The sequence below is a fragment of the Octodon degus genome, unplaced genomic scaffold, assembly GCF_000260255.1.
Source record: "Octodon degus isolate 3935 unplaced genomic scaffold, OctDeg1.0 scaffold00052, whole genome shotgun sequence".
NCBI lineage: Eukaryota > Metazoa > Chordata > Mammalia > Rodentia > Octodontidae > Octodon > Octodon degus.
Genome location: NW_004524628.1, coordinates 1,803,861 through 1,829,521, shown reverse-complemented (window position 1 = coordinate 1,829,521; position 25,661 = coordinate 1,803,861). Strand labels below are relative to the sequence as shown.

Here is a 25,661-nt window from a genome sequence, read left to right as displayed (position 1 = left end):
TAGGAGGACAGTGGCAGCTGAGTCCCACTGTTGGAGCAGGGCCAGGGGAGGAGAGAAGAGCAAAGGACCTCCCACGCCTGCCCCACGCCCAGGGGCCTCCCAGGGAAAGCCGGCACCTCTGCTAGGAGCAGGGCCCGAGATGAGGACAGTGGCAGCAGGAGGGCACCGCGGCCTCGGGAGTCAGCCCATCCGCAGGGGTGTATGCCAGCTGCAGAGACGGCCCAGGACTGCTGGGGGTCCTGGCAGAGGTGATCGCTGGCACTGTGGGCAGAGGGTTCCCTGCCTGGTGAGGGGCCTGTAGCACTCAGACTCCTCTGAGCAGTGGTAACCATCAACATCCCCATCTTGACGGGCTGTGCTGAGAAGAACGTGAATGACATTTGAAGAACAGGCGGGCAGTGAGAGCTCAGTATGTGTGGGCAGCACAGTCCCTGCAGCCCCAGAGCTTACCAAGTAGGGACAGAAACATGGATAAACTAGAAAACTACCCAAAGACAGACCGCCACACTGGGACGCTGAGGAGGGTCTCCTGACTACACTAAGCGAGCAGGTAGGAACTCCAAAGAGGGGACTTCTTGATGCCAGAGAGAAAACACACGCTTACAGGAGGAGAGCAGGTTCTGGGGAGAGGGCCCGTGTGTGCAAAGGCCCTGGGGTGGGCCGGAGCTCTCTGAGTATGCGGCCTGCAGGCCTTTCTGTCCCACAGCAAGAGCAAACACGGAGAGGGTAAGAAGCCCACATGCGCTTGGGCTTTGGGGTCCTTATTCGTTGGTGAAAGCCACATAAACCCCAAGTTTGCTCTCAAGATCTCTTTTTAAGTAATTTTTGAAAGAGAATGCAAAATAGTAATAATAAAAAAATTACAAATGATACAGAATTTCACTAAGCAAAACCATATGAATTCAACAGTATTTGTTGTATTGCAGTGTTAGCTTCAATTTAGTCATTCAGATCACCAGATATATGTATGTAAAATTAGAAAAAGAAAGAAAAAAGTTATAATTAAGAGAGAAAGAGGGGGAAAATGAAAAAAAGAAGACAAAAAACATTAAGTTTTTTTTTTTTTTTTTGCGGAACCGGAGATTGAACTCAGACCCTTGCATTTGCCAAGGAATCGTTTATTCTACTGAGCCATCTCCCCGGCCCCAACATTAAGTATTAATTGTTCCTTTCCACAGACCAGCAGAAATCCCCAATACCGCTACCCAAGCCATCCTACTTATATACATAGATCGATCCCTACACCACGCTCTCCACCCGCACTCCACCCCATCCCATCCTTCTCATCTCAGTAATTTCTTCCTTTGGACAGATTCATTCTGTTTTCTCAGTATCTATTGCACCCTTTCAAAATCTCTTATACTCATGTGGGAAAGATGCTGAGTGTCCTGGGCGCCCAGCAGGGCGGTGACTCAACCTCCCCTCTCGCCCTTTCCTCCTGGCTCTGGCTCCTCCTCTGTGTGCTCCCTGGGAGGGAGCCGGAGCCCTGCCAGAGCCCCTTCCAGCGCAGCTCCTTCCTCCCCAGCGCATCTGTTTCTCTGGGTTTCCTAAGCTTCTTCTCTCCTGAATTTGTACTGGGTTTAATCCCAAAGGGAAATGAGCAGGTCACCCCGTTTCCGGGGCTGCCAGGTCTTTTGTCTGGGAAGAGACTCTGGGGAAATAGGCACTCACTGCTGCTGAGTGTCACACGCTTGACTTGGCCCCAGGGACCATCGCAACGGTGAGATAGTGCAGTGCATCAGGATCGGGATCCAGGGGAGCAGGCAGCCAGCAGGGGAACTCCGCGCGGAGATGGGAAGAGGGGGTCAGCCCTCCAGGAAAGGAGATTTACCTCCACTTATCCTCCAGGGCTGACCCCATCTGAACTAACTCACAGAGGTCAGCTGTACGGCTCTGTTTCTGCCTCGAGGAAAACACAGATCCCAGAGGAGGAAGGAATGAAGCCTCCAATCACCTAGGGCTGGAGCCACAATCCAGGTTCTTCTGGGGGCTCCAAGCCAGTAGCCTACTCTGCTGATTTCAGACCAAATTTCAGAGCCAGTGTCTTAATCTGTCTCTCTCTCTGTGTCTCTCTGTCTCTGTCTCTCTGTCTCTGTCTCTGTCTCTGTCTCTCTGTCTCTGTCTCTCTCTCTCTCTCTGTCTCTCTCTCTCTCATCTCTAATATATATCATGATAGATGTTGTCCACTTGTGTCCCACATGTCTCCTAGAGCCTCTCTTTCTCTGGAGAACCCTGGCTGATGCTAAGGCCTTGGGCAATTGCCCAAGAGAAATCCTTCTGCTTCTCCTGGCTCTGTGTGTGGGTGCTGGTTAGAGACCCCTGGGATTAAGAGGTGGAGTTAAGCCAACCTCTGGCTTGGTCTCAGGAGGCCTGGCTTTGTGGTCCACACCTCTGACCTCAGCACTTGGGAAGCTGCGGTGGGAGGATTGCAATTTCAAGCCCAACGTGGGCAATTCTACGACACCAAAAGAAGGCTCGGGGTATAGCTCAGTGCACAGATCCTAGGTTCAATACCAGTACTACAAAAATAAATTAAAATAACACGCAGTTCTGGAGGAAGCACTCATGGCACGCCGTGACTCAGACGCGGAAGGCTTCCAGCCTTGGCCGGCAGGCACCCATTTGGCAAGGTCTATCCTAGACCTAATGGCATCAAAACATCTGTGTTCCCATTCACAAAATGCTGACATGGTGCATAGCTGTGGCTTAGGAGAAACCAACGTGCGAGATGCCCCTCCAAGGCTGAGGGGTCATCTGCGGCCATCTGAGGGCTCTTGGTCCTGTTGTCTCTGAGGAAGCTCCTGGACTTGTCTCCACACCAAGACTGACAGTGAGGAAGACCTTGGAGCCAGGTAGGTGACAACAAAAGCCTCAAGGAGGTCTGCCCACCATGGCCCACTCCTCCCTGGGGGCCAACCTGTGACCTTCAGTGCCTGGGAGCAGACTCTGGGTCTTGAGTTTCATTTATAAAATTGAGCTCCAACAGCAAGGAGGCCTGATGGAATGGGAAGGGTCAGGCCTACCGGCTTCCGGTAGGGGCATAGCAGGAGCTAAAGTGCAGTTTTTGACTAAATCTAGCGCTGTGCCAGCAGGTGGGTCAGGGGTAAAGATGTCGCTGGAGGCCTCCCATGAGGATGTCAGTTGGTGTCAGTTCTAGGGAAGAGGAGTCACACTGAGGAACCTCTGGTGCCCTTACTGGAGTAAATGTCACAGGAGATGGAACCAGGGAAAGTGGGACAAGGACACCCCTAAGGAAGGGGCATGGAGGAAATATTCTCTGGGCCTCATTACTTCCAGGAGCCTCGGGACCACTCTTCCCCCTCAGCTCTTAGCACTGACCCACATGTTCTAGAACTATCTAAATTGCCACCTGCACTCCAGCTTAAGAAAACATGGAGAAATGACCCTGTTGTCATTTCTGTAACTGATTCACACCTCAGCAACACTCACTGGTGTTGTTAAACAAAGTACTCACCCCTTTGAAGTTTTTCATAATAGAGATGGTAAATCTTGTTCTTTTTCTCCTCGAAGGCATAGGAATTTCATCGGAACACCTTCTCTTGGTTCCATTTCAAATAAGTGATTAACTGAAAGAAGTGGAGGCTGTTTATCATTGTTTGTTATCAATGACTAAGCTGGATGTGGAGCCAGGGTTTTCTTGGCTTAGGGGGGTTGCCTGTTTTGGTAGTGCTGGGGATAGAACTCAGAGGCTCTCCTATGTTAGGCAAGTGCTCTGCTACTGACCTACACTCACAGGTCTGGTCCTAGAGCTTTCACTTTTTTGGGGGAATCTCTTTAAGGACTTTGAAAGAGGTCTGTGACCCCGGGGCCCTGACTGGGCAGCCTCCTCAGCTTCAAGGTTGGCTATTGGGTCCACTGACTAACCCTGTGACCTGGCATACTGTCCTGTGCCAGCCCTGTCTGGTTTGGGGGGCTCCCTGTCAGGCCCTGCTAAGCTTTCCTACCAGATGCGGAGGGAGGTCTGCCCTGTCAGGTGTGTGCAGTCTGTGGCTACTTTTTATGCCTGGGGCCCAGGGCCCTGAGAGGAAAAGGGACTGCCCAAAGGGAACACCCAGTGACACCCAAGGGACCAGCCTGTTTGCTGTCTCCAAGGACCCCCTCAGGCACACCTCAGTAAGTGGAGATGCAAAGGTGGAGGTGACTTGCTCACACACACAACTTCTTCTGGGTCTGAGCAGAGGCTTGTGGAATGGGGACGGAAAGGGAAGAGAGAGGTTCCCTAGACCACTGGGGTGGAAAGGCTGCTGTGTGCATTTATTTGAAAATGATCTCAAAAGAGCTGATGTAGAAGCTGCGTCCGCTGGTCCAGCAGACACAGATGACACTGTGAATAAGCTTGACAGCCTTTGGCTGTAGTCCTGAGGTGGGTTCTTTGTTTTTCTTTAGTTTGAACTAAACCAGTCTTTGCCTGAAGGGTAAAAGAAAGTGTTTTTCTCAATTTTGAATTGTTTTGCAGGGGGTGTGCTTTCTTTGAAGCAAGATGATAAAACTTTCTTGGCTTGAACAAGGGAAACGTTTGGGTGACCAGTTCTGAGCACGGGTCCCGCAGAATCTGTTTCTAGCACTCTGGAATCATGGCCCCTCGTGGGCAGGCCCCACTTCTCTGTTTCGCGGGCCCCTGGCTCGGGCCCCAGCTCACTGCTATGTCCAAGGATCTTCCTTACTGTGCACTTCGTCTGCCACCCTTACCCAAAGACTGGGCACAGGGACGGCCATGCCTCCCCTGTCCCTCCTGGCCTGGGATGTGCCTCAGTTTGCTTGGTCAGAGGGCCTTTCAGGCTGTCCTGTTGCAGCTGGTGTGATAAGCACATCTCAGCCCTGGTGACCATCTGGGGGACAGCAGCCCCTGTCTCTGAGGCAGGAAGTGTCCCAGGAGCCAGTGGCACTGAGGTTAGAGGCTACCCATTGTCACAGGAAAACGGCCCTGTTCCCTCCACATATTCTCGCTCCTTTCCTTATTTCCTGGGCCCCCCACAGCACCCCCATTTCCAGGTAGTGTGTGCGCCTTCCCAGCAAAGCCCTTGGCATTGATCTCTTCCTGCTTCACAACTACCCCCCCCCCAGGGACTCTCCAGCTGTCACAGCCCTTGCCAGCTTGCAGAACACCACAGCAGCTGCTCCGTGCCTAGCTCGGGGGGTGAGGGGCATTTCTTCCATGCATCCGGTCCTGTTCCCTCTGCCCCACCTCAAAATGACATAAGGACTAGAAAGCCTTCTGGAGATTTTGTCTGATTCAGCTTTAGTAGTCCTAGTGCAATTCATCAGTGAGACCACTAACCTGGCAGGGCCTGCGGGAGCGCCTGAGGTGACCCTGGGGTGGGAGGCTGGGGCGGAAGTCACGGGTTCCACGCTGGCTTCATCCCTCCTCAGCCACACGACCCAGGCCAAGTAGCCTGGTCTAGGAAGTGCAGAGGAACAGAACAGACCGTTGTAATCACAGATGGAGCCGGCCTTCCCCACGGGGGTCCTGGCAGCCAGTAGCTGGAGCAGCCACTGAAGAAGCCAAGCCAGTCGGTACACTCCGTGGTGCTCCCCAAAGGGGGTCCGTGGAGCCCAAGGCTGTGGGTGCTGCAACTCTGTCTCTGCAGGGTAGGATGTGAGTGTGCGGGTCGGCAGGCAGAGCATGAGTTCGCTGTCCCACCCGCGTGGGAGGGATGACGACAAGGAGGAGACAGGAAATCAATTAAGACTTCTCCTCCTGGCAGTTGCACTTGGGGCTACGCCTCATCGGGTCCAGTTATGGCCAGGCCAAGAAGCCCTTGTGATTAACGAGTTCCAGGGGCAACTGCGGACCCAGCCCCGTCCAAGGTACCCACTGAACCCTCCGTGAGGCATCCCACCGAGCGCCCCGAGGCGCCGGGCCTGGCAGCCCCGCTGGGCAGCGGCATCCTCTGCACCACCGTGGCGGCAGCGGCCGTGGCTGCGGCGCTGCGCGGGCAAAGCTGGATGCCACCCAGGCTGCTGAGGCCGTGTGTCTCCGTGCCAGTCTCCCCACTGGCTTTGTGACAGTATTCTAAATTGTAAAGCTCATATTCAATCGCTTTTCGTGTAGGCAGTAACGTCAACTGTACTATACAGCCAGTTTAGCATTTTAGACAAACTTGATCGATTTTTTATTTAAACTGTTACAATGCACGCTTACTATCCATAAAAACCATACAGGTAACAAACTAAATTTAAGAAAAAGGATAGTGGGCCCTCACCCTTTTCTGCTGCGTTCCTACTCCTTCAAGTGCTTTTTTTTTCTTCTAACATTTGACAGAAAAAGGTTATTTGGGTAAGCAATTGAATATTGGCTATGTAGTACTACAACTAAATCTATTTTGAAAACTTAATTAATCTTCCTATGAAGTAAAACTTAAGTCTAAAAGTCTTTTGCACCTTTTGACTTCCTGAAGATATTTTAGGGTGCATTAGAATTCTTTCTTTCTTTCTCTTTTTCTGTACTTGGAATTGAACTCACAACCTCACATTTACATCTCGGCCTTAGGGAGCCTTTGTATTCATAGATTTATTTATTTATTTATTTATTTTATTTCAAATGAGATTTATTTATTTATTTATTTATTTATTGCGGTACTGGGGATTGAACTCAGAATCCTGCACTTGCCGGGGAAACACTTATTCTACTGAGCTATCTCCCATTTATTGCGGTACTGGGGATTGAACTCAGAATCCTGCGCTTGCCGGGGAAACACTTATTCTACTGAGCTATCTCCCTGGCCCTAAATTTTTTTTAAAAATCTGATACAGGATCTTGCTAGACAGCTCAGATTCTTAGTGATCTTCCTGTCTAAGCCTCCACAATGCTGGGATTACAGGCGAACACCACCACACTCACTTTTGGGGCCAGCACAGCATGTGGTACCAGGGATCAAACTCCGGTCCTTGTGCTTGCCAGGCAGGTACGCAGACTGCCGAGCTATCTCCGCAGCCCCATAGGTTTTTTTTGTTTGTTTGTTTTTGTTTTTGTTATAGTCAGTGGGAATATTTAAATTATGTGTCTTGCGTTTTTGGTATGCTTAATATGGAACAAATTTTAATCTCAGTTCTAACAATGATGGATATGTTCCTATGTTTCACACATACCCCACTGATCAATTGTGGAAGCAGTCTATTAAAATTCATCCATAGATTTATTTATTGAATATTTTCCTTTTATTCAGTTAAATCTAAATTTTATACTAGGTGTATCAACCAACCTTTCTTTCCTTCCTTTTTTTTTTTTGGCGGAACTGGGGATTGAACTCAGGCCCTTGCGCTTGCTAAGAAAGCACTTATTCCACTGAGCCATCTTCCCAGCCCCTTTTCCTTCCTTTTTAAAAATTTTTTTTTAATTTTTTATTTTGGCAGAACCAGGGATTGAACTCAGGCCCTTGCACTTGCCAGGGAAGTGCTTATTCCACTGAGCCATCTCTCCAGCCCCTTCTTTTTTTTTAAACACTGAAGAATAATGACATTTCTTTCCTGATATATAAGATAATATATAAGGGAATGACCCAATTTTAAATTATCTAATTTATTGTTAAGCCTTTTCATTTTCTCCCATTTAGTATAAATGATTATATTCCACAACACATTTGACTAAAAGTCATGCTTAATTAAGTTATAATATTAATGCAGTAAATAAAATCAAGATTGACAGTTTTTAATTCACATTGTAACTGAAAGATTTGCATTTCATCCTGCAAAAATTTCATAGAACTGGGCCGGGGAGATAGCTCAGTAGCATAAGCATCTGCCTGACAAGCACAAGGTCCTGAGTTTGATCCTCAGTACAAAAAAAAAAAAAAAAAAAAAAAATCACAGAACATTTTTGGGGGACAAGGAAGTAATCACTAATGAACAGTGCTACACTTAGCTGTATATTTAAGTCAGAGAGCTGAATTGAATGAGGAATCTGAAACTAACACTGATTTACAAGAAATGTAAACTATAAGAAATCGGCAGGTAGGGCTAGCCAAATAGCTCAACAGATTAAAGTGCCTACGAGCAGGTGCAGAGGCCGTGGGTTCGATTCCCAGGCCTGCTGTGCCAGCCCTGCTCCAGAGCACGCTGAGATGGCAGTTGAGACTGGGTATGGTGGCTGGAACCTGTAATCCCACCTCTTGGGAGGATGTAAACAGGAGGATCATTACGCTTCGGGTCTAGTAGTGAGACCCTGAACACCCTGTAGACCCTTCTGTAAAATACAGGAAAAAGAAAAAGAAAAAGAAAAATGAAATTGGCAAGTATGTTAGAAAGGAGCAAAGCCTAAGTTTATGAAGATGTAATAAAGAACATTAGCATATAGATACAGTAGGAAACATTCTCTATAGAATATGCTTATCTTTAGTCTTTTACATCTTCGTTCTGCTTTGCTACTTTTATTCATTTATGTTGAGGTTTTCTTCAGTATAAGAAGTTATGGGTAACACTGTACAGTTAACACTCTACCCTAATGACTTACAACAAATGATTCTTATCAAAAAATGATCCACAAACTCTCTCTGAAGAAAAATTATCGATGCCTTGCTGTGGCATTTTCGTGCCTGCGGCGGACACAAGGCAGGTGACATGAGACCGTGCTGGTGACACACAGCCCCAGCCGAGGGGACACGTGTTGGCCTGGTCACTCCGGCTGCCACCCACCCGCGAGTCCCCTACATTTTACTCTGTTTCATGTCCTAGCCCCTAATGGCGGTTGGGACTGGAAACTTAGAGATTTTTATCAGTAAGTAGGAGCCTTAGGTGGCCTTAAGTTAGTCTGTATCAACATCCTCCTCCTTCTGCCATGTTCAACAATTTTCTCAGAACTGACCGTTGACTTTTACAGAATACCTCTAACTATTGAGTTGCATTTTCTTATTTTCCCTGTCATGTTTTTTAAGTACAGGGGCCGGGGCCGGGGAGATAGCTCAGTAGAATAAGCGCTTGCCTGGCAAGTGCAGGGTCTGGAGTTCAGTCCCCGGTAAGTACAGGGGCCACTGGGCACTCCAGTTTTGCACATTTTATATGTGTTAGCATCTTGAAAGATGTCCAAGGGAGAGGGGGCCATGGTGGTGCACACCTGTAATCCCAGCCCTCTGGGAGGCTGAGGCAAGAGGAGCAGCACAATTTTTGCCCAGCCTAAGCAATTTAGAAATTTAGTGATACCTTATCTCAAAATTTAAAAAATTTAAAAGGGGCCTGGGAGATGAGCTGGGATGTAGCTCAGGGTGAAGACGCAAAAGACCTGAAAGAAAAAAAGACAACATTCACAAGGCCCAGATTGCAGGGTCTTCTACAGTGGGAAATTTAGCAGTGTCCTGCGGAGGAAACAACTAAGGACTCAGGTCTTTTGGGTTCAAATCATTGCTCAGCCACCTGCTGGGTCAGGGCTGCCATCCAGCCCTTGTTTGGTCTTAGGGAGCGGAACCCAGGCTGTGGCGCATATGCGTGGGGCTGTGGACTGGTGGCCTCGCTGGGCACACGTGGCTGCCCCCTGGATCCCTGGGTAGGCAGGATCTTTGTGAGGGCGAGCAGGGGGGTGGCGTGGACTGGCGGTGTGGGCCCCCGAAACCCGGAGGGCGCTGAGCGTCTCTTCTCTCCCCAGAACTGCCTGAGCAGACAGCAGCTCCTCACCGCGGTGCGCCAGCTGCAGCAGCTGCTCAAGGGGCAGGAGGCGCGCTTCGCGGAGGCCATGCGCAGTGCCCGGAGCCGCCTGGCCGCGCTGCAGAGCTCCGTGGGCCGCCTGGCGCCTGACGCCCCGCCAGGTAGGTCCCCTCCACGCTCATGAGGCCATGGCAGCCACACCAGCATTTCCAAGCGTTTATTCTACTGAGCTATCTCCCTGGCCCCTTGCTTTTGCTTTTGTTTTGGATGCAGCAAACAGTTTTAGATTCACAGCAAAAGCATGGAAGGGGCAGAGCGCTCCCACGCTTGCGCTCTGCGCAGGCCTTCGCACAGGCACAGTGCGCCACGACCCCCATACTTGGCTTCCTTCTTGTGTCTTGCGCACCGCAGGGTCTTCCCCCTTATTTTCCCCTCCTCTCTTACAACAAAATCGGCTTCCAGTTCATACCCGCCACTTCATCCCTTCACTGAGCTCTCTGGGGAAGCGGCATGGAGCCGCTGAAAGGCCAAAAGGTCCAACACGGCTCCCGGTTCCAGGCGATGCAGTGCAGGGTCGCGGGTTTCCAGGCCGGAACTTGGGGCGGAAGGGCTGCTGCAGCTGAGCTGCCTGGTCCTTGGCTGCGGGAACCAGAGCTCAGGAGCAGCGCCAGAGAGGAAGGGCCGGGGCCACACCTATGCCCACGGCCATGCTTCCGGTGGCCACCCAGCTGGACCTGCTGTACCAACGTGCTGGGTGTTTCCTTATTCAAAGGAGTCACCATCAGGACTGATATGGAGTTGTAGGGGCGTATGCGGCTGTAAGAACTCGCCAGGACAGGCTCTTAGAGTCAGTCCTCCTTTGGGTGGGGCCTTCATTTCTGTTTTGGGTACACGACTGCAAAGTCATTTTCAATTACTGACATCCAGTCAGTTCATTCTACCCACCTATACTGAGTACCTGCTGTGTGTGAGGCCTGCACGTTGTTTTGTTTGCTTTTGTTTTGGGTGAGTGTTTTTAAAGAATTCTCATCAACAAAAGACCCTACACCTTTTCCCCCAAAACATTTCAAACTTTTTGACACCAAAACATAGTTTTATTATTTTTTAATTTTTATTTTTAGTGTAGAACCAGGGATTGAACTCAGGCCTTTGCGTTTGCCAGGGAAGTGCTTATTCCACTGAGCCATCTCCCTGACCCCAAAACATACAAGTTTTTTTTAAGAAACTACCTGTCAGGGTCTGGTGGCACACACCTGCAATCCCAGCACTCAGGAGGCTGAGCCAGGAGGATCGCTGTGAGTTTGAGGCCAGCTGGGCAACACAGTGAGGTCATGACCAACCTAGACTACAAAACAAGTCTCAAAAACAAACAAAAAAAAAGTGCCTAACAGTCAAGTACCGAACAATCACTGTGCTGGCACTTGGCTGGTGCTGGGTACACAGCCAGCCTCATTCTGAGAACCGACACAAACCCCTAGACCACCAAGTCACCAAGGAAATGCAGATGGCAGCGAACGCTAGAAAGAAAATGAAATGTGCTGTGGGGAAGGGTGCCCGAGAGGGCTCGGTTGACCTCCCTCTTGTCAACACTCTGGGCACCCGGCTGGGGAATCACCGAAGACCTAAACAGGGAGAGGGAGCCGGGAGGGGGTCTGGGGAGGCAGCGTCGCAGGCCAAGAAGAGCGCATGCCCAGGCCTGGGTCCCTAAGGCGGTAGAGACCATGATGGGACAGACGAGGTCTCTAGACTGCCCGCCCTCCTGACCCTGTTCTTTCCCCGCAGCCTCCTGCCCGCCCCTGAACGCCCCTCAGGACGGCAGGAAGTTTGGAAGCAAGTACTTAGTGGACCACGAAGTCCATTTCACCTGCAACCCAGGCTTCCGGCTGGTAGGGCCCAGCAGCGTCGCGTGTCTCCCCAACGGCACCTGGACAGCTGAGCAGCCCCGCTGCAGAGGTACTGACCTCTTCCCCGCCCCCCAGTGCACCTGGGGAGCTGTCGGGGGAAGGGTCCTCCCCTGGGACACAGCTTCACACCTACAAAACAGGGTCCACATTGCTGACCCCTCACCTGCATGCTGCACCAGTTTGCTAAACCCTCACCTTGACCTAGACTTGCTTTGCATATAGAGAAACAGAGGCACACAGAGGTGAAGGAAGTTAGGTTGGTCACACAGCGGGGAGTGGTGGTTGGATTCCCGGCCTCCCCTCAGCCTGGACGCTGGTGACTGGAGCGCATCAGTGTGAGGACCAGAGGCCGCCTGTGGCTGGGGGCAGAGGTACAGGAAATACCCACGGCGGCCAGCGGCCTAGCCTGCCTGTGTCCTCTGCGGGGTCTTCTGCAGCTACACTGGGACTTGGAGCAGACAGCTCCTGGGGAGACTTTGGGATGTGACAAGGGCTCTCTTTTCTCTGCGCTCGGTATTACGCAGTACTTTCTTGATCCAGAGAAAAATGAAAGGTGGCGAACACAGCGTGCTGGCTCTCCTGAACGTGCAATGAAAAATTCATGGATACCCGACATTCACACCACTCAGGGGGATTTGCAGGGCAGAGTGCACGTGAGTTTTAGCCAGAGAGTGAGGGGAAACATAAATACTGCATAAGTAAGTGGGCTGAAAAGAGCAGCGCAGAGCCAGCGCTTGGCCTGTGGGTGGGCTTTTTTCTTAATCAGCAGAATTTTAATTTTAAAATAGTTCAAACACAAGAAAATTCTGATTCCAATTTATGCAAACTATCAAAAGCTTAGGGACAGAATGCTCTTTCCTCTCAAATCAGGTTTTAGATGACGGCTTTTCAACATAAAATATACACAAAATCAAGTTGAAGTACCCAAACACTTCTCTAGTCCACATGCACTTTGAAGAATTTTTTTTTTTAATTTTATTTTAGGGAAGGGTCTACCAGGTGTTCGGGGTCTCACTACTAGATAGAACTCATAGTGATTCTTCTGTTTACGGCCTCCCCAGAGCTGGGATTATAGGTGTGCACCACCAAGCCCTGTCTTAATTGCTGTCTCAGCCCTCCCCGCGGGCGGGGCCAGCATGGCAGGCCGGGGTTCCGGTCCCTGCGCCTGTTTGTAGGTGCTTTAATCCACTGAACTATTTGGCAGGCTCTACTTTGAATAATCTTATTATAAGTTTCTCCAGCAACTGACAGTGTCAAAAGAGAATCTGTCCTGTAGTGTTCTAAGGAGTCATTAATTGGCAGCGGTAGCAGCATCGGTACTTTCAGGATCTATAAAATCCCAAAACTATTGTCAAGCAAACGAACAAGAGGCTTCAAGCTGATGAAGTGTGTCGTTTGTTAGAACCCATCAGTGTTGTTGTTGTTTTTTAACAAAATTTTATTTATTTATGTGTGTGTATGTGTGGCCAGCTCAGCCCACCAGGGGGCGGGGCTGGCTGGCATGTGGTGCTGGGGGATTGAACCGCGGTCCCTGTGCTTTGCTAAGCTTGTTCTAAGTAGGTGCTTTAGACCACTGAGCCATCTCACCAGCCCCCATCAGTGTTGTTTTTAAGGAAGCAATTTCAGTGTCATTTTATTACTGGTCTCTGAAATCACACTTTGGTTTGGATATCCTTTCTGGTAAATTCTGTGTTGTTTCCCTAAGTTGCTTTTTTTTTTTTTTTTTTTTAATGTATTGAGTATCGGGTCTACAGTGTCTCACTGTGTAGATTGTACTTTTACTGATCCTCCTGTTTTCAGCCTCCCAAGCCCTGAGATTACAGGCGTACAACACCATGCCCAGTCTCAATCACTGTCTCAGCATACTACGGGGGCAGTGCCGGAGATTGAACCCTGGTCCTTCCGCTCTAGCTAAGTAAGAGCTTTAGTGGGTCGAGCTATTTAGCTGGCCCTTTCCCTAAGTTGCTTTTCTTGATCTGTAAACATATCTGTTACTCTGCTCTTGGTGGGTGTTTTTGTGCTAGGGTCCTGCTATGTCCAGTCTTGGCTCAAGTGACCTCCTTCTATGTCAACCTCCCAGGTCAGCTGGGACTTCAAGCACTTGGTCCTTCGCAGGACCAGAGGTGACTTTGCTTAAATAACTTACAAACAGAGAGGAAGCTCAGGAAGGTGCCATGTCTGAAAATGTGGAGCCGAAGACTGCTCCTCGCTGAGGGATTCAGGCTTCTCCTTCCCTCTCCTGGAAAGAACATGGGCAAAGTCAATGACCAGAAGCACTCAGAGCCACTGGGAGCTGGTAGGGGTATGCAGGTCACAAAATGCCAGTGTCTAGGATCAGCTCTAGGCCCTGAGAGCTCTCCATTCCAGCCAAGCACCTCACAATTATAGACAATTGCAGCGGAGGGTCCCGGGGACGTTTGATTTGCATTACAGTGGATATCCGGCTCTTTAAAGAATGGATCCAGGCTGGTTGCTCTCCAGCCCCCACCCCAGGCAGCAGTTGTGTGGGTGGAGCCTGTTTTACCCATGTGCTATTTGTTCTTCCTTGGGCAAATATTATCCAAATATTCTTCTCAATAATGTGTATTTAATAGTGAGTGTCATGTGATTAAAATAGAAACAGTTGATCAGAGAAGGTATCTGAAAAAATGTGTCTTCAGGAAGTTAATTATAAAAATATCAAAGGTGGGAGATATAGTTGTAAGGAGTTACTTAGCCGGGTCTGGTGGACATCTATCTGCCATTCCAGAACTGGGAGGCTGAGGCAGGAGGACCACACATTCAGGTTCATCCTGGGAAAAGCTTTGTCTCAAATTTAAAAAAAGAAAAAGAAAATTAACAAAGGATGGGGGATTGCACCTGCAGCACAGCGCAGAGGCCCTGGGTTCCATCCCCAGTACAAAAAAAGAGTGTCATGGTGTCCGTGTCGGGGGACCTGGCAGCACTGTGAGGAGCTATCCCTGCTCTCCAGCCAACTGCTTGGAAAGGGCAGTGAACCCAACGTGGCCTAGAAGGAGACCACACGGAATTATGCCATCACACACCCAGCGGGCAGGGGAGGCCCAGAACTGCAGGACAGACGGTAGCCTGCGGCTTCCTGGATTATTTTCCCGTTCCTTTTTTTTTTTTTTTTTTTTTTTTTTTTATGAGGAATTTAACTCTGGTCCTTTATGCTGAGCAGGCAAGTCATTTTTTTATTTTTTTTTTTAGTACATTTGCCTTACCTAGTGATGGCTTCAGCGTGAGGAGCTGGGAGGTAGATGTACATCCTGCCGAGGATCAAACCCGGGGCCTCATACATGCTAGGCAAGGGCTTCGGCCACCACCCTGCTTTCCTTTCTCCCTTCTTTCCCTGAAGGGCGTGCTTTTAGATGTGAACTTTTTCTCTTTTCTTTTCAGACAGGGTCTCACCTTGTAGTGCAGGCTGGCACTGAATTCACTGTGTTACCCAGGCTGGCCTCAAACTCCTGCCTCAGCCTCCATGTGCTGATCATGTGTGTGCACCACCACACCAGCTATTCTTTTTTTTTTTAATTCTTGAGCAACACTCACGAGGCCCTGGGCTTTTTCCCGATCCCACAGGCACATTCACACCTGCACATAATAGTGATAGGTAAGTCAATCCCAAGTGCTAGGATTACAGGTGTGCATCACCATTCCTTCCTATTAGAGTGATCTTACCTGAAACCCAGTTAGGAGCACACAGTTCATTAGCACATCAAATATCTAATTAGTCTTTTTTTTAAGCCCCTCACTTGTATCACATACTCATAAAGCTCCGTTTTCTTGGGGCCCAAATCAAGTTCACAACTGACAATTGGTTGTTATTTGTTGTTACTCTGTGGGAGTGTTACCTTGCTCAAATGACATCTTTTCAGTTGATTCCTCAAGCACTTGGGACAGAGAACAAGGCAGAACTTGGGTCAGGAGTGGTGGCATGCACCTATAATCCCAGCAGATGGGAAGTTGAGCCTCACCCTCCCCTCATCCTGCCCCTAAAAGAAATTGAGTTCTCCCCCTGTCCAAACAGTGTGCTGGATGTCAATTTGAGTGGATATAAAATATCTCTTTCATGGCTTTCCTGTCCTTGGATGTCCTAAATGGGTTACTCTACATCTTCTGTCGAAACTCATGCTGTTTCCATTAGAAGCATCTCCTTTCTGATTGGTCGCTCAACAGCATTTGTTCTCTTTAAAACCCAGTTATTTGACGAAGATCTGTCTCACTGCCATCCTTTCTGGTCCAAAATTTTCAACCTTTGGATTTGCTTTGCTTTCCAATAGGAAGCTTCTGTGGTTGGAACTGTGTGGCCTTAGGAGACCTCAAAATTCCCTGTCCAACCCTCCTTTTGAGGAGACACTACTGGAAGGAAGAGGCATGAGGGAGGAGACAATCACCCAAACAGGCACATAAACCAGGCAGAACTGGGAAAGAGGTAGCCCTGGGTTCAACTGCTGAAACAGCAACAAAAGTGGGAATTTTGGAGTCATAAAGTCACCCAAGCTGTATGTGAACAATTATCTCACTCCAGAATGAGTAACGGAGCCAGAGGCGTGGTGCTGTATGCCTATAATCCCAGCACCTGGGAGGCTGAGGCAGGAGAATGGCTTCCAGTTCAAGGTAGCCTGGGCTATGTAGTGAGTTTAAGGCCAACCCATACTACATAGAGAGACCCTATCTCACACATGCACTGCCCAAAAAGATAAAAACTATGAAACAGCAGCAGGTACAGAAGTGAGAAAACTTCAGAAGTGAGATGAAGAAATAAAAAATGTGAAGTAAGGTAACAGAATCAGGGAGGAATTAGAAGAGGAAAGAACAGCTCATGAGTAGAAAAATTTAGCTAGTGTCAGGGGAACAGGAAGTGCTCAAGGCATGGTTAATTAAAACAGGATTACTGCCAGGCTCGGGCTCATCAACCTCTCCTGCCACCTCTGCATCACCCTTTTCACAGCTCTGAAATCGCCACCACTAATTAAATGCCACTGCTGGGGCCCCATGGGAATGAAATGACAACTGTCCTGGCATCTGGACACAGACCTGGTACTAGACTGGGCCTTGGGCTGCTGAGCGCCCCACTGCCCATCAGGATGAGGTGGTCTGCTTGGAGCATGTGGAGACGTGACTGCCCAGGGGTACCCACAGCGAGACCGAGGACCCATTCCCGGCGCTGGCTTCTTCCTGCCCTCCCCACAGGGTCCATTGTCTTCCACACAGGGACCCAGAGGAGAGACCATAGTCCTGGCCGTCTGCAGCCACGGTGAAAGATGTCAGTGTCTGAGTTTTTGGGTTCCCTGTTCGCATCTTCACAGCCCAGCTTTCAGACGAGGCTGGCAAGCATCACTGGGGCTACATGGTGTGGACACGGCAGTACAGTGTGATTGCAGGCCCAGCCTGGAAACCAGTGGGTCCTGTGATCGGGGAGTGGCTGGGGGGAGAGACAGACCGGGCTCTCCCCCGGAGTGGCAGCCTCCCCAGGCGGCCTGGGTCCCTACAAAGAGAAACCCTGCAGTGGGCACAGGGAAGCCGAAGTCCATTCCCAGCCACCCAAACGAGGCTGCGCTGCCCATGGAGAGCAGAGCACCTGCTGCAGCCTCTCGGGAGCCTCAGTAGCCAAGTCTGCGCTCACAACGCTTCTCCTCCAGCTTGAGTTTGTGTGTGCAAGACAGCACGCCTGGGAATCCATAACACGGACACAGCTTGAGGGTTTTCAGAAATAACCTTTTTCTAATTAAACCATTTATAAATGTTTATGGTAGAAAAATGGAAGAATGTTAAAAATTATAAGCAAGCAAAGAAAAACACCTGTAAGCCTAGTGCTCAGAAAAAAAAAATCTATTGAACCTTTGAAATGAGCATCCCTGGGGAGCTGGGTGTGATGAAGCATACCTGTAATCCCAGCACTTGGGAGGTTGAGGCAGGAGGGTCACTGAGTTCAAGAAGAAAAAACTAATAAACAAAATATGTACCTCTGTGTATAGCTTTTCCATAGAACTGCTGGGGGTGAGCAATGACCACTTTCCTTTACTGATGTCAGGGAAACACCAACAAACTCTGTGTAGATCACAGCGGGGCTTCTGTTAACTTCTCTTTCACTGCTTTTTTTTTTTTTTTCTACCGGGGATTGAACTCAGGACCTTGTGCCTGCCAGGCAGGGGCTTATGCTGCAGAGCTATCTCCCTGACTATCGTGGGACTTCTGGATGGGAATGTGGAGAACTGCATTCCCCGATCCTTGGACACACCAGTGGCCCATCCCTCGGTTTGCCATCACTGCTGAGTTTCACACCTGCTTAAAGGGCTTCCACCTAGGTGCTGGCTGGCCGAGGCCAGGAGGCCAGAGGCCCAGGCAGCACACCAGATGGCTCCAGCTGCCCAGGCCACACCTTGCAAATAACCTAGTGCCCCCTGGGCAGGGTGGGGCCGAGGGCTGGGCCAGCTCTTGCGTGCAGAGCCTGGGGGACACTGTGCACCAGGCACAGGGCCTGCTGTCTAGAGAAGCAGTGGGCTGCTTCCCAACCCCATCTGTCCCCTCGAAGCTCTTGCAGGAGGAGGAGAGGGTGAGAGGTGGAAAGCCACAGTGGTGCTGCAATGGAAACAAAGCTGGCCCAGCCTTGGTTTCTGTTCGCATTAGAATCAGAGCTCACATAATTGTGTCTGGAAATCTTTCTGTCCTAGGGATCAGTGAGTGTGCCAGTCAGCCTTGTCAACATGGTGGGACGTGTGTAGAAGGAGTCAACCAGTTCAGATGCCTCTGTCCTCCAGGAAGGACTGGGATCCGCTGTCAGCATCAGGCCCATGCTGGTACGTAGCCACTGTGGAGCTAGGGAAGGATGTCCCATGGTGGGGAGGAAGTCTCATGGCAGGGGAATGAGGACCTTAGTCATGGGTCACCAAATGCAGAGGAGGGCAGAGCTTAGGGCCCCTCGGCCCATGGGCTTTTCCTCTCTGGTTCCACCCGTTGATCTCTCTGGCTCACTAAAGTGGCTCTGTGGTGGAACTCAGCTCTTCTATGTACCTAGAGCTCTAATCCTCCCTATGGAAGAAAACATGAGTGACAGGACTGACTCAAAGCTAGCAGCTTCCAGGTTGGGAATTTGACCAAATTCCCGGACAAGATGCACTGAGCAGCATTTCTTCTGCCAACAAGATCACATTACCTGCAAATGGTTCCACCACACCCTGCGCAGTTAGGGACTACCGATGCAGTCCCTAGCGGTTTAGCAGCTGGATAACCAGATATTTGATCAGTAAGTCTGCATAGCACCAGCTAGAGGTCTCAGTCACACAGTAGCTGGCTTTGTACATGGCATAAAAATCCAATTAAGGACTCTATGGAGAAGAGATGGGATTTCAAAACTATACTGCAACCAAGACTTCTGTAAAAAAAAGTTCAAGGCAGGTGTGGTGCATGCTTTTAATCTCAGTACTATGGTAGACTGAGGCAAATTTGAGCCAGATCCAGGCAATTTAGCGAGTACTGCCTCAAAATTTAAAATGGGCTGGGATGTAGCCCCGGGCTCAATCCCAAGTACCTGGAGGAAAAAAAAAAAAAAGATGGGGGCAAAATGCTCAGGTGCAAGCGTCACCTGGCCAGGCTTTCCTTTAAGCCTCTTAAAATGAAATGCAAACGTTCCACCTTCGTGGGCATAGTTCGGTCTGTTTGCCATACATCGTGGCCTTCCGGGGCCTCCACGTCCTGTGCCCCCCATTCGGCCGGGGTTCATTGTCTCTCCTCTACCTGCTCCAGAGTCAGCTCTCTGAGCGTGGCTGTGCCCGTGCCAGTTCTTCTCCGGCGCCTCCCCGCTGCGGGACCCGGAAGGCGGCCCGGGGAGCAGCGCACTAAGCACGTCTTCCTCCTGCAGCGGCCCCCGAGGGGGACACGGCCGGCGACCCCGCCTTCAGCCGCGCGCCCCGCTGCGCGCAGGTAGAGCAGGCGCAGCACTGCAGCTGCGAGGCGGGATTCCACCTGAGCGGCGCGGGAACCGGCGACAGCGTGTGTCAGGGTAGGCGGGGCCCGGAGGGCTGGGGCGGAGGCGCATGCGGAAGGGCGGGACTGTGTGGGCGTGGCATCGTGAGCCACGCCCATTTTGTGGGTTTGGTGCAGCCCTATTTAGGGCCTTGCGAGTTAGATGGCCCGGGTGCCCAGAACACTATAGGGAACACAGCAGGAATATGAGGCTCGCCCCAGCGTTCTTGGGTACCAAGAGCCATGAACCCAGTTCCAACTCTACCTTGGCAGGTGAAGGGCGGGGCGTGGGTCTCTACTCACAAATAGACCAGTCCCTGGAGCTGTTCAGGGGCCTGCACTCGTTGCCTGGAGGAGTCCCCAACCCGCTCGGCTTTCCTGCCCAGCCCACCTTTGGCGACCTCCCCTGATGACCAGAGACTGCAGTCGCCCTGGGCCACGGCAGTCCATGCGGCTACAGGGCTCCAGAGTCACGGCGGGCGCTTTCTCCTCTGCAGACGTGAACGAGTGCGAGCTGTACGGGCAGGAGGGGCGCCCCCGGCTCTGCATGCACGCGTGCGTGAACACCCCGGGCTCCTACCGCTGCTCCTGCCCCAGCGGGTACCAGACTCTGGCCGACGGGAAGAGCTGCGAAGGTGAGACAGTGGCAGAGACAGGTGGCCGCGGGCACCCTCCACACCCGGTCCTCTGAGCTGCTGTCGCCTGTCAGATCCCATAGAGGGACCCCAGAAAGAGGCATTCTCCTTGCGAGGCTGTACTCTCCGCAGCCGCCTTCCAGATGGTCAAGCGGGACAAAGCTCTTGCTCTAAGAACAAGCGAGTGGAGACTGCATCCTCGGACCTGTCCCAGCCTTTCATGTGGTTTGATGGCGGGGGGAACCAGAGGGGTTTCAACCCTCCTCGTGTGTCCCATATTTCAGATGTGGATGAGTGTGCTGGCCAACAGCATCTATGCCCCCGGGGGACCACATGCATCAACACCGGGGGTGGCTTCCAGTGCGTCAGTCCCGAATGTCCTGAGGGCAGCGACAACGTGAGCTATGTGAAGACCTCTCCCTTGTGAGTGCAGCAGGGCCGCCCTCACCCGGGCCCCGTGCAGCTGGGCTGGAAACTTTCTGGACCTACCCGTAAGACCAGGGGCCGGGAGGTGGGCACGCAGCTTCCCTAAAGCATCCGTTTCCCTTGCATCCACTTAATGCATTGCTGGTCTGGTGCAGTAAGAACTCAGCGTGCCCCCGGGAGAGATATACCGTGTGCCTGCCGCAGAGGATGGAGGGATTGCAGCGCCCCCAGTTGGCACAGACTGCCGTCAGGGGCGTGTCAGGGTGCTACCCATCCCATCCCTCTGCTTTTCCAGTGGTGCTAAAGTCTGGTAACCCCAGAATTTAGTAAATAAAGTTGTTTTAGAGGTTGAGAGATGGGCTTTATAGGAGGAATGACTATGATTCACATAAGGCACAGATACTTCTCAAAAAGAGATCCTGCTAAGGTCCTGCTTAGGCAAGCTCAGGGACCAGAGTTGGATCCCAGGTACCACATGCTGCGCTGGCTCCACTCTTGGGCAGGCTGAGCCGCCAACCCAGTGCAAGCGTGGTGGCGCGTGCCTGTAATCCCGGGACTGGGGAGGCTGAAAACAGGAGGATCACTGTCAGTCTGAGCTGTGTAGCGAGACCCTGTACCACATACATTTTTAAAAAGAGAGATTTTTTTTAATTAATTAATTTTATTTATTTTTTTGTGTGTGTGGCCAGCTCAGCCCACCTGGGGGCAGGGCTGGCTGGCATGTGGTGCTGGGGATTGAACCGCGGTCCCTGTGCTTTGCTAAGCTTATTCTAAGTAGGTGCTTTAGACCACTGAGCCATCTCACCAGCCCAAAAAGAGAGATTTAAAGAGAGAGAGAGATCCTAAGCCCCTGGAAATGTCTTTAAAATGAAGAGAACTGATGCTATAAAAAAAGTAATTTTGACAGGGGAGATGGCTCAGTAGAATAAGCACTTCCGTGGCAAGCACAAGGGCCTGAGTTCAATCCCCGGTTCTGCCAGAAAAAAAAAGTATTAGATTTTGACTATAACTTTTGATGAAATGTCATTTATTTCTAGTTGTGCTTATTTTTGAGATTAAAAATGAATGATTAAAAAAAAGTAATTTTGATTGTTATTAGGACTAGGCAGAGGGCTGGCCAAATACTTCAGCAGCCTTCTGCAGGCCAAATACCTGCAAGCAGGCTCAGGGGCCAGAGGTTGGATCCCCAGGCCTGCCGTGCTGGCCCAGCCCCTGGGATGCACTGAGGTGACAATTGAGACTGGGCGTGGTGGCACGTGCCTGTAATCCCAGCTCTTGGGAGGCTGTAAACAGGTGGATCACCACAAATCTGATCTAGTAGTGAGACCCTAAACACCCTGTAGACCCTTCCCTAAAATAAAAAAAAATAAAAAAAATAAAAAAAATAAAAAAATAAAAAAAAAAAAGGACTGGGCAGATTAGAAGCAGCAAGAGAGGCAGGGGTAGCAGTTATTAGAGAGACTGATGACACTGAAACCTTCCTCAAGGAGTCACTTAATGAAGGGACAAGAAAACTAGCTGTGGTAACCATCAAGGACATCAAATTAGCGGTCAGATGTGATATTTGATCTGCGTAATCATGAGTGCAGAATCCCCCAACAGGCTGACTCCTATCCTTGTCTTTTACCTTGGAGAAGGCAGGCAAATATCAGAGTCATTTGCGTGAGACCCGGAATCCGGATGGCTCAGGAAGCCAGCGCTTCCTGCTTAAGAATGAGTGGTGTTGAGTTTGGAAAGCTCATGGTGCAGGAGGACACTCTGCAGGATGTTGGCAGCTACTGCTGAGAAGGGCACCTGCCCTCACATCTATTATTATTATTATTATTATTATTTGTGTGTGAGTGTGTGTGTGTGTGTGTGTGGCCAGCTCAGCCTGCCCTGGAGACAGGGCTGGTGTGGCATTTATAATTTTTTAAATCTTTTAAAAAATGTATTTATTTGGTACAGGGTCTCACTACACAGCTCGGACTCATAGTGCACAGTGTGCAGTACCTGGGATCAAACCCGGGTCCTTGTGCTTACCAGGCAGGTGCTTAGACCAATGAGCTATCTCCCCAGCCCCATCTTTGTCATTACTTAATCTTTTGAGGCTTTAACTTTCTATAACAACTGTAGTAACAGGACATATGCATATGTACGCATTTGTACATGTATAGGCATGTACACACACACACACACACACACGTGGGTTGGGAGGGCCCCCAGGACTGGAAGCAGCACCTCTTCCTTAGCCATGCTTCGCTGCAGCCACATTTCTTGCCTGCAGCCCCAGAGTTTGGGGTCAGGACCCCTGGCTAGGGAGGGTCACCCTGCAAGAGGACCAAATCTGACAGCTTTCTTTTTTGCCTCTGCTCTAGCCAGTGTGAGCGAAACCCCTGCCCCATGGACAGCAGGCCCTGCCGCAGTACGCCCAAGACCATCTCCTTCCATTACCTCTCTCTGCCCTCCAACCTGAAGACGCCCATCACGCTCTTCCGCATGGCCACAGCCTCAGCCCCCAGCCGATCGGCACCCAATAGCCTGCGGTTTGGGATCGTGGGTGGGAACAGCCGTGGCCACTTTGTGATGCAGCGCTCCGACCGGCAGACAGGGGAGCTGATCCTCGTGCAGACCCTGGAGGGGCCTCAGACGCTGGAGGTGGATGTGGACATGTCGGAATACCTGGACCGCTCCTTCCAGGCCAACCATGTGTCCAAGGTCACCATCTTTGTGTCCCCATATGACTTCTAAGGGTGCCACGGGGAGCACAAGGGTGCAGAGATCTGGGCTGATTTCTCATCCCCCAAGGACTCAGTTGGGGACACACACTGTGACAGACATCTCTCTGCTGTGCCTGGTCCTTGCCCAGACTTCTAGTGCAGTGTCACACTGTCCCATGGGGTGACACAGAAACTCAGACTTCCACCATCATGGTTTCGTTCGTGGCACTGTAGTCTGAGTGAGTGGGGGAGGGAGACCTGGGAGTGCGCCTGACGCGACGGCGGTCCTGCTGCTCTGCTCTAGCCAAGGCTTGTGGACGAAGTGCCGCGAGCTACCTGAGGGTCCAGCCAGGCCTCTGCACGCTGATGTCAGAGGCAGTTCCCCCCGCGGTGGGCATGTGGCTCTCGTCCACACCTGTGTGACACACCTGCCAGCCTTCTGAACAGAGAGCGCAGGAGAGCCTATCAGCCACACACATCCTTCAGATGAAGGGCCTGACAGGAAAGCATGGATTCTGCCTAAATCATGTCCCTTTGGGGACACTGTATCTCAAGAACCTAATTTGGTATTCTACGTGAGGAAATAAAGTCAGTAGCTCTCCCTGCCTGGCTGCCGCCCCAGCAGGATAGTCCAGTTCCTCTGGGAGGCGACAGCTGCTCTCCTCTTCCTGTCTGGGATGGATGGGCCCGAGTAAGTGAGCAGGACAGCGCCAAGGTCATGTTTGGGGCTGTGTGACTGGTCTGAAGTTTTCTTGGCCATGTGGGAGATGGGTAAGGACATTTGGCCATGGAGAGTTTAGGAAAACGGTCACGTTGCCCTTGGCCACCTTCTTCCGATGGTAGAAGGCAGGGACAATGTCTTCCATGTAACTGAAAGAGGAAAACCGGCCAGGGCAGAGTGTGGGGTGGAGTGAGGGACGGTTCAGGTTAAAACATCATGGCTGCCTTTGTTGTGAGGGAGGCTTAACATGCAAACACATGTTGATCTACTAGGGGGACTTCTGCTTCGTATTTGTCCTGGTATGAGATGGAGGCAAGGAAGTGTGTCAACAGCCGAATGGTCAAACCCCAGATAAAATGGTTTCTGGGATGGCTTATCCTTGTCATGTTTGGTGGGAAAAAGGAGACATAGTCAAAAATTGCTTTTGAAATTTTCTTCTCCTTCCCTGGACTGAGCTGGGACTTAATGATAGAACGAAGGTCTGCCAGCCTGCTTCTTCTGGGTTGCTGTAAGACTTATTAAAATATTATCTACGTCCTGTGTCTCGTGAGTCAGAACCTGCAGGCCGCCTGGTCCATTGGGCAGACCTCCCCATGGGAGAGTCCAGGGTCTTGGCTGTGTTTCCGAAAGTAAGATTGTAAGCGTGGTGGGCCTTTCCTGCTTGGGATAGGGGTGGTTGGGAGGGACAAATTTCTTACTCCCTAGTATGTGGGGAGATGCCCACCTCAACTGGAATGTGATAACTGATAAAAAGCTGGCCCATTCTAAGACAGCTTTCCTCACCAAGATCTGCTGTCATCAAACCCACTTCCCATTTGCAGAGTCACATACTGAGAGCACCCCCAATAGCATCCCAGCCCCCCAGCACCAAAATAAGAATGTCTGACTGCTTGGGACTGCCTCATATCTGAGACCTTTTCCTCTGGGTCATATTTTGTTATCTATACTTCTGTTGATCAGTGGTCTGTTACTGTAACAAAACATCTGAGATGATCAATTTATGAAGAGGAAAGGTTTATTTTGGCTTCCAGCTTTGCAGGGTTGCAATCTATAAGCCATTAGATCTATGGCTTTGAGGCTGGGGACTAAGAGAGAGATAGATACAGGTGGGGAGGTGAGAGTGAGAGTGCAAGGCCTCAAAATCTCCCTTGAGGTCATGCCCCAGTGACCTCAGACCTTCCTATTGGGCCCTGCCGCTTTCAATTCCCACCACTTCCCAACAGTCCCAAACTGGAGACCAGGGTTTTAACCTTGACCCTTTGGGGGACATTGAGATCTACATTATGTCGATTCTGTCCTTATTTTTTCCTAAAGAAACTAACATCTTTTATCTCATACCTTTAATACATGCTAGGTCAGTGTGGTTAGTCACTAACAGGTATTAATTTATACCTCTTTCCAGGTAACATAGTTTTGCATTGTTGGGGGCCTTTAAAACATTTTATAATGTACAGTTACAGATATATACAAAAGTAAGAAGGTAGTATGATGAACCCCATGCATGAGTCCCTAGAATCATTAATAATATGAGCACGGCCTGCCACACTGGCCCCGCCCCTGGGCAGGCAGAGACAGTGATTGGGACTGGGCCTGGTGGCGTGCGCCTGTAACCCCAGTGCTTGGGAGGCTGAAAAACAGAAAGGATCACTAGGAGTCCAATCTGTGTAGTGAGACCCTGTACTAAGTACATTAAAAAAATATATATGAGCAATCT

At 50.5% G+C, this 25,661-nt stretch overlaps 1 protein-coding gene across 1 annotated transcript in view; it reads left to right on the top strand.

Moving 5' to 3' along the window:
• Window positions 1-24,416, top strand: part of Fbln7 (fibulin 7) — a 31,712-nt gene extending 7,296 nt beyond the window's left edge. The window contains exons 2-8 of the mRNA XM_023717438.1: window positions 9,596-9,755; window positions 11,377-11,547; window positions 18,176-18,301; window positions 19,363-19,503; window positions 19,964-20,101; window positions 20,386-20,524; window positions 22,885-24,416. Coding sequence (XP_023573206.1) covers window positions 9,596-9,755; window positions 11,377-11,547; window positions 18,176-18,301; window positions 19,363-19,503; window positions 19,964-20,101; window positions 20,386-20,524; window positions 22,885-23,257 — 1,248 coding nt within the window. The 3' untranslated portion in view covers window positions 23,258-24,416. The remainder of the gene's footprint in view (window positions 1-9,595; window positions 9,756-11,376; window positions 11,548-18,175; window positions 18,302-19,362; window positions 19,504-19,963; window positions 20,102-20,385; window positions 20,525-22,884) is intronic.
• Window positions 24,417-25,661: the final 1,245 nt, after the last annotated feature.